Consider the following 9,023-nt stretch of genomic DNA (forward strand, 5'->3'; position numbering starts at 1 on the left):
TTTTTTTTCTTTTTTTCCGAATTGCATTAAATTCGCCTTAAAAATAGCTAATTGATGAGAAGGATGAATTACGACAAAATTATTAACAATGATTTAATTTAAGTTATATTCAAGATGGAGAAATAAAAAGTTTATATAAAATAATAATAATAGTTGGAAAACAATAAAAAATTGAATAATATTACAGATTTAAATTTTTTTATGAATCAAATCCAAATCAAGTTAAATAATAAAATTTAGAATAATACCAATAAATTATAATTCAAATGATATAGTCTCTATATTTAAATTGTTTGGACTAATTTTTTTATTATCTTCCTAATATTACTGAATAAGAATTTTTGCCAATCTTTTGTTGGAGATGATATTAAGCTGGTATCTAATGGCTTACAAAAGCAAGCTGTAACTGATTATGGCTGAATAACTATAGTTAATTTATTTACCATATTGAGTTAGGTTTTAGTAAAGTTAATTTTCTAATAACTATAAATAGTGGATAACAATATGTACTCCCCTTGTACTCAGTGGTTGCTTTTTAATTTTAGGTTTTGTATTTCTTCTTCCACCTCAATATTATTTTCTTCACTAAAATCAGATCTAGACCACGATTTTTTCATGGTGCGGTGAGCGTGGAAGATTGTGAAAGAGGTGAAGTTTTGGCCACAAATACAGTATTGAGTTAGCATCAATAGCCGACACTCCTTCCAACCTATTGTCTGGAGGAAATCACGGGTCACATGAGAACCAGGAGCTTTCAGCTGGTGAGCTTCGAAATCTAGCTCGCATTCTAAGCCAACTCTCGAGTTTGCAGCCACAGAGCGCGAAATCGAGTACCAATTTGCTTGCGGATCCAGCAAGTGTTTACTTCCTACATCCAGGTGAGAATCCTGGAGTTTCTATTGTCCCAATTGTGCTGAATGCTAAGAACTACAATTCCTGGTCAAGAGTCATGAAATTAGCACTAAAATCAAAGAATAAGATAGGCTTTGTTGATGAAACCATTGTGAAACCAGATAAAAATGATCCTGCATATGTAGCATGGGATAAATGTAATACTTATGTTATTTCTTGGTTAAATCTATCATTGAGTGCTGAGATTGCACAGAGTGTTGTTTGGAATGAAACTGCTGTAGATGAAACTACTGTAGATTTATGGCTTGATTTGAAGCACAGGTATTATCATGGAGACAGATACAGGATTGCTGAATTAGAAGAAGAGTTGTATGCTATGAAACAAGGGAATCTAAGCATAACAAATTATTTCACCAAGTTGAAGGCTATTTGGGAAGACATTGACAGTTTCAAACCAGTTCCACAATGCAAGGAATGCTCTGAAAAATGTGACTGTGGCTTAGGAACTATGAGAGATTATCGAGATGAAACTTATGCAGTGAGATTTTTAAGAGGATTGAATGAGCAGTATGGGATTGTGATATCCCAATCATGCTGAGACATCAATGAAATTTTTTCTCTACTTATTCAGCAAGAGAGACAGTTTAATGGATCAGATTTGGAGACTCAAAACTTTACAGTTTTGGCCAATTCAATTCATAATTTCAACAATAATTCAAGCAGTGTTTCCAGAGGAAGAGGACGAGGACGAGGAATCCGTGGAGGTAGAGGTGGAAGAGGAGGAAGAAATTCAGCACCTAAGACCTGTTCTCATTGTCACAAGGCAGGGCATCTTGTGGATACTTGTTACCACAAATATGGATTTCCACCTCATCTACAGAGGCAAAAATGGCCACGAGAGACTAGCAATGGAGCTATGGCCAATAATATTGTTGCTGGAATTGAAGGGAGCAGTACCAACAATGTCAAGCAGGACAAGGAAGCTGATGGTCAATCCCAATTCAATCAGAGTTTGAGAGATGCACTGCTTACCTTTCTTCGGCAGGAGTGTGCACAGTCTTCTCAAGGAACAAGTGTGAGAGATGTCGATCAATCAAATGCAGGAAATGGAGGTATACCTTTAGAGACTTATACACTTTGCATGAGCTCTTATATTGCACGATTATCGTCAGTAAAAACTTTTTTCTCAAATTCTTGGGTGCTTGATACAGGAGCTACTGATCATGTATCACATTCATTGCATTTTTTTACAAATTTTAGACATATTAGACCGATTCTGGTAAAATTACCAGATGGAACACACACAATTGCAACTATAAGTGGAACTGTGGTATTTTCAGCTACGTGCTGTACATACCAAGTTTCAACTTCAATCTTTTATCTATTTCCAAACTTACAAAAGGCTTGCATTGTTAATGTGTTTTTACTGACAAACTTTGTGAGATACAGAATCGGACCTCTTTGAAGATGATTGGCACAGCTAGAGCAAAGCATGGATTATACATGATGGATTTTTTCGCATTAGAGTTAGCACACAGGGACAACATGGAAAATACAACATACAATAGGAATACTAGGATTCTAGATCCGCAAAGTCATAGTGACAAGATTTTACTTTCTTCTAATCTTAGGACAGCAAATTCGGTTACACAAACTTCATGTTTTTCTGTTGAGAATTTATGGCATTTTAGATTGGGTCATGTACCACAAAACAAATTTGATATTATCAAACAAATATATCCTTGTGTGCAATTTCCTATATCTACTTGCTCTAAACCATGTGATTTTTGCCATTATGCCAAGCAAAAACGGTTACCATATACCCTTAGTGAAACAACAAGTTTAAACAGTTTTGATTTAATACATATTGATATCTGGGGGCCAATGTCACTTATTTCTCTACAAGGTTATAAATATTTTTTAACTATAGTAGATGATAAAACTAGATTTGTATGGATTTATTTCATGAAATTAAAGTCAGAGGCCAACAGTTTGGTTCAGAATTTTGTTGCCTATGTGAAAACTCAATTTAATTCTCAAGTAAAGATTATTCGAACTGACAATGGTCCTGAGTTTAAACTTGATATTTTTTATAATTCACAGGGTATAGTGCATCAAACATCATGTGTTGAGACACCTCAACAAAATGGTATTGTTGAGCGAAAACACCAACATATTCTTAACATTGCAAGAGCATTAATGTTTCAATCATCCTTGCCAAAAAAATTTTGGAATTTTGCTATTGGTTTAGCTGTTCATTTAATTAATAGACTTTCGACTCCAGTTTTAAAAAATAAAACCCTTTATGCTACCTTATTTGGCAAGGATGCAGACATTAGTAACCTTAAAGTGTTTGGATGCTTGGCTTTTGCTTCAACGTTAATTCATGGACGAAAAAAATTTGATAAACGAGCAAGAAAGAGTATTTTTCTTGGTTACCCACCTGGCACAAAAGGATATATTTTGTTTGATATTCACACTAGAGAACTATTTTTGTCTCGAAATATGGAGTTTTATGAACATTATTTTCCTTATAAATCCTTTCATGATGATATGACCAAAAATTTTATAAGTGCTTTTTCTCTACCTATTGCTGATTCTAATTTTAATGAATTTGATCTTTTCACTTATGATTCTTTAGATGCATTTCATCCATCTCATGTAAATATTAATTTTTTTCATGATCCTATGGACCCTACCTCACTTACTGATTCACATGTAGTTTCTCCTAGTCCACCAAATAATGCATCATCTAATTCTCATTCAAATGATAACATGCATCATCAGGATCTTAGAAGATCAACTCGTATACATAAACCACCTTCTTATCTTCAAGATTATCATTGTATGTTACTTAGAACAGGAAGCTCTAGTAACCAATCATGTTCCAAGCGGTACGGTCTATCTCACATGGTGGATTATGGGAAGCTATCCCCTACCCATAGAGCCTTTTTCCTAGCAATAACCACAACAGTTGAACCGAAGACTTATGAACAAGCTGTGCAGCACGAATGCTGGAGAAATGCAATTAGTGCGGAATTGCTTGCTCTTGAAAAGAATAAAACTTGGTCTATCACTTCTTTGCCTCTTGGAAAGCGCCTCATTGGATGCAAGTGGGTTTTTAAAGTGAAGTTTCACCCAGATGGTAGTGTTGAACGCCACAAAGCACGTCTTGTGGCTCAAGGTTTTCGTCAAAGAGTTGGCTATGATTACTTTGATACATTCAGTCCGGTTGTAAAAATCACTACTTTGCGACTTATTCTTACTCTTGCTGCGGTACATAATTGGAAACTTCACCAATTAGACGTTAATACAGCATTCTTGCATGGTGAGTTGCAAGAAGAGGTTTATATGAAACCCCCAAGGTCTCGATGTTTCAAATGGTGCTGTTTGTAAGTTGAATCGTTCTTTATATGGCTTGAAACAGGCAAGCCGTCAATGGAATTTAAGATTAAGTGGTTTTCTTCAGCAACATGGCTTTATCAAGTCTCCTCATGATCACTCTTTGTTCACCAAGCACACTAACCTCGGCTTGGCTATTATTATTGTTTATGTTGATGATCTTGTTTTATCTGAAGATAATTTATTTGAAATTGAAGCTATTAAAAGGGCTCTTGATGCTGAATTTAGTATTAAGGACTTAGGCCGGTTGAAATTTTTTCTTGGAATAGAAGTTGCCCGTAGTTCTGAAGGGATTGCTTTGTATCAACGTAAGTATACTCTTGATTTACTTGAGGAATATGGTATGTTGGAAGCTAAATCTGCTTCAGTTCCTATGCTGTATAATGGAAAACTTTCTAAGGAGAGTGGCACAAGATTACAAGATCCATTACAATATAGAAGACTACTCGGACGACTGTTATATCTCACCAATACTCGTCCAGACATTGCTTTTGCAGTTGGGAAGCTCAGCCAATTTTTGGATTGTGCAACTGATAACTATTACAAGGCAGCACTACATGTTCTTCGATACATCAAGAAATCTCCTTCTAAGGGTCTTTTCTTCTCTTCAAATAATGATCTCAAATTGACTGGTTATGTTGATTCAGATTGGGCAACTTGTTCCGATACCCGTCGATCAATAACTGGGTATTGTTTTTTCTTAGGTTCTTCATTAGTGTCTTGGAAGAGTAAGAAGCAAACAACTGTAGCATGTTCTTCTTCAGAAGCTGAATATCGTGCCATGGCACAAGCAACTCGGGAAGGTCAATGGCTTCTTTATCTTCTTAATGACTGCCATGTATCTCATCCTCACCCAATCAATCTCTATTGTGACCATCAATCTGCGCTGTACATTGCAGCTAATCCGGTTTTTCACGAAAGAACCAAGCATATTGAAGTAGATTGTCACATTGTTCGTGAAAAGTCTCAAACAGTGAGTGCTGAAATTGCTACCTATTAAATCAGCTCATCAAACGGCTGATTTACTTACTAAAGCGTTATCACCGGGTGTCTTCGAATCTTTACTTTTCAAGTTGGGCATGCTTGACTTACACGCTATTATGATGATATCAGGATAAATGTTTCAACAAGCCTTAATTCAAGGGAGGATGATAATAATGTTGCTGAACTTGCAACTAATTCAATCAGTTTCAACTTGAGGGAGGATGTTGGAGATGATATTAAGCTGGTATCTAATGGCTTACAAAAACAAGCTGTAACTGATTATGGCTGAATAACCATAGTTAATTTATTTACCATATTGAGTTAGGTTTTAGTAAAGTTAATTTTCTAATAACTATAAATAGTGCATAACAATATGTACTCCTCCTGTACTCAAGTGGTTGCTTTTCAATTTTAGGTTTTGTATTTCTTCTTCCACTCCAATATTATTTTCTTCACCAAAATCAAATCTAGTCCACGATTTTTTCATCTTTCAATTTCATAAGGATGAACTTCTGCAGTTAATAATTTTGTATAAAATAAATAATTTTTTTCAATTTTTATTCGATTCTATATTTTTTTTAAATAAATAAAAAAAATGATCATCGTGTCTCCTATCGCTTAAAAATAGATATTTTACAGTCAACATTCTATATCCAAAAATTCTACCAGCTTGACTCTTAGTTGCAAAAGTCAACATTCAACATCCTTAAGTGTGGCAAACAATCATAACTCATTAAAGATGACAACTGACAATTTATCTGATATGCTTTGGTATAATTCAATTTTTATTAACTTTTTTTGTCTTGTCACCCATATTTATATTTGAGAAAGAAATTTTCCTTTTTTCGGCTAATATATATAATTATATATCTAAATGTCTGGTAACTTTTTTTGAACAAAAGTATAAAAAAATAAGTTCATACTTTATTGGAGAAAATAATTTGTTTTGTCTTCTTAACATTCGAGCCGGAGACTATAGGTAAGTTAAATTATTTAGATTAACATGCATCCCCATTCTATTCATTTGAGTAGAAAGGTTGTCTGTTTTCCAATCAAGTGTTTTAAGAATGTGATCTACCCTCCGCAAGACTGTTTTCACTAACTGCAATATCAGTGATTAATATTAATATTAATTTTCCACCAAAAATATGGTAAAATATATCCAAAGAATCAAGCATTTGTCTTTTGGGTAGGAATTATTTAAAACAGGATCAGTATAAAACAGTTTTACGCAATGCATCTAATTATTTAAAAATAAGTATTTATATTTACCTCGTGAAATCATCCAAAAAATGAACATAATTGTATGTCCGGCCTAAATGCTAAAAAATTTACACAGTCAAAGTGTCACAGTACATTAAAATTAAACTATAATAATAATATAAAAAAAAAAGAAAGAGAAAAGATTTCACTTTATACTTGATTTGATGCTAAATCAAAACTCACCAAGAGACACGGTTTTCTCTTCTCTTCTGTCTTGTTTTTCTTTTGTTTTGTTTTAGTTGCTTCCTTGACTTCGTGTTCAGGGTCCTCCTTGGCTTGGTGGTATATAGGAATTGATTATAATTATATAGGAATTTTTTTTTTTTGGGTCACTAATTATATAGGAATTGATTGGTGTGTTTGAGGAATCTTTTTTGTTATTTTTTTTATATTTTTCCTTAATTTTTACACTTATTATCATATAAAGAATACTTTAATTTTTATAATAATTTTTAACTGAATGTAATAAAAATATATAAAATTAGATTATATTAAATTTATTTATATTCTTATGATATTAAATAAATTATTTATTAATATGAATATATCTTATATACTATATTCACTAATTTATTTTAAATACATATATCAGAAGTATTAGAGAAACTGATTTATATTATTTATACTATATTTTTTATAATAATAAAAGATAAAACTTAAAGTTTTATAAAAAGATATTTGATATAAATAATTTTTTTAAAATTATTTTTGGTTATAAATGATATTAAACATAAAATTATTTTTTTAATTAAACTTCTAATTTTAATATAACACTTGAAATTTTTTTATTAAAAATGATAAAAAAAAATAAGGTTACGAAAGATATAATACATTATTTAATTATACAAACCAGAGGTTTTGGAATTTGGAAACCAACACGTTCATGAGATATCATTTTATTTATATTATTTGGAACGAACGACGAAGCTGACAAAGTAGCATAATTAAATTATTTGGAAACTCCTCTTAGCTTGCTATGACTATAGCTATGACCTTCTTGTGTTCATTTCTATAATTTCTCACACTTCCTCTATTTTGTGGCGCTTTTTATTAAGGCTTGGGACTCTATCTGAATCCTCATCAACTCCCTCTCTCCCTGGCACCCTTCCTCTTTTTTCTCTCCCACAACCAAATCGAAACAAAAATACACACAAAAAAGGATTCAATTTGCGTGTTCGACAGAGTTATAGAAGCAATACCAGCCATGGATGTCAGGTAACGGGACTCCTTCGACTACGTGATCCCTATGTATATTATCATTGCATTAGTGTTTATATTTGTACTTTGCTCTGCTCAGTTATATTACTTTAATTTGGTGAAACTTAGGAACAGAACCGACTGCACTGGCCAGTTCGGTTTGAGACTAGAACTCATTTGCGGTTTTAATTCTAAATCATTGTGTTGCATCTAAAGAATGTAAACAAATATATGTTGTCTTTGAATTCAAATTTACATATACCATTCACCATTCATTATTCACGATTCGTGAATATATTCTTTAATTATTCTAAATGGGACTCAAACTACAATTATCTTAAGTTGTAAACAGCTAATAATCTGGTAGAGCTCAAGTTGAATGCCATAAACAACACATAAAATAAACAAACATAGCTGAGCCAAACCGGTAGATTTAGAAATGCAGAGTCACAGTTTCTAGCAAGAAAGAGCGAAACGTTTGAAGAAGAGTAGAGCTCTGTCCACAAGCACCGGAGCAACAATGCAAATTTCAACGTAGAGAGGGAAAAGCAGAGGCCTTTCTTTTTAATTATTTATTCATTTATTATTTTAACTTTCAAGGGTTTAGAGTTTTTTGGGTTTGGATAATTGTTATCTTTAAAAATATTAATTTTAGTTCATGTCTTGATACATTTTTTGGATTTGAAAATAGAAAATGGATATTGTGACTTCCAAATGACTAATGTCACACTCCCTTGCTAATTTATAAATGATATGGTGTAACGATTGGCTGGTTTATATTTAAGGTTTATAAATTTATTATTAGTGAAAAATTTTAAATATTTTTATTTAATAAAAATAAAACAAATGTATTAAAAATTTTAATTTTTTATATTTTTTATTAATAATAAGTTTATCACATATTAGCTAAACTTTAATATTTATAACGTGTGCTTAACATTAGGGTTGTATATATGGTCCGGTCTAGTCTGAAGATTCGGTTTAGATTCGAACATTTTAAGGATTAATTTGGTATGATTTTATGAGATTTAGGATCAGTTAAGGGTCTTAAAAATAGACCCAATCATTATTTAGAGTTGGGTCCGGGTCAAGGCGAACCCAGTTTCACCCGATTCATGTGCACTCTAAGAAAACTAAAAAAAATATATATATTTTAAATTAATTCCGATATTATGTTATATTAATTATAAACTTATTAACATTTGTTAAATTAAAAAATATCAAATTAGAATTTATAAACAAATTCAAATTCAAATATAGATATCAACTTTTCTATAACAAATTTATTTTTCATAAATTAGTATATCATACATAAATTTTTTATA

General features: G+C 31.9%; 1 protein-coding gene across 1 annotated transcript; it reads left to right on the forward strand.

Moving 5' to 3' along the window:
• The first annotated feature begins 382 nt into the window (after positions 1-382).
• On the forward strand, positions 383-2,550 carry LOC130974159 (uncharacterized). Its single transcript, XM_057898917.1, has 3 exons — positions 383-402; positions 673-1,964; positions 2,302-2,550. The coding sequence occupies exons 1-2, from the start codon at positions 383-385 to the stop codon at positions 1,448-1,450; spliced, it is 798 nt and encodes a 265-aa protein (XP_057754900.1). The 3' UTR covers positions 1,451-1,964; positions 2,302-2,550.
• Positions 2,551-9,023: the final 6,473 nt, after the last annotated feature.

This window comes from Arachis stenosperma, chromosome 1 (genome assembly GCF_014773155.1).
Source record: "Arachis stenosperma cultivar V10309 chromosome 1, arast.V10309.gnm1.PFL2, whole genome shotgun sequence".
Lineage (NCBI taxonomy): Eukaryota > Viridiplantae > Streptophyta > Magnoliopsida > Fabales > Fabaceae > Arachis > Arachis stenosperma.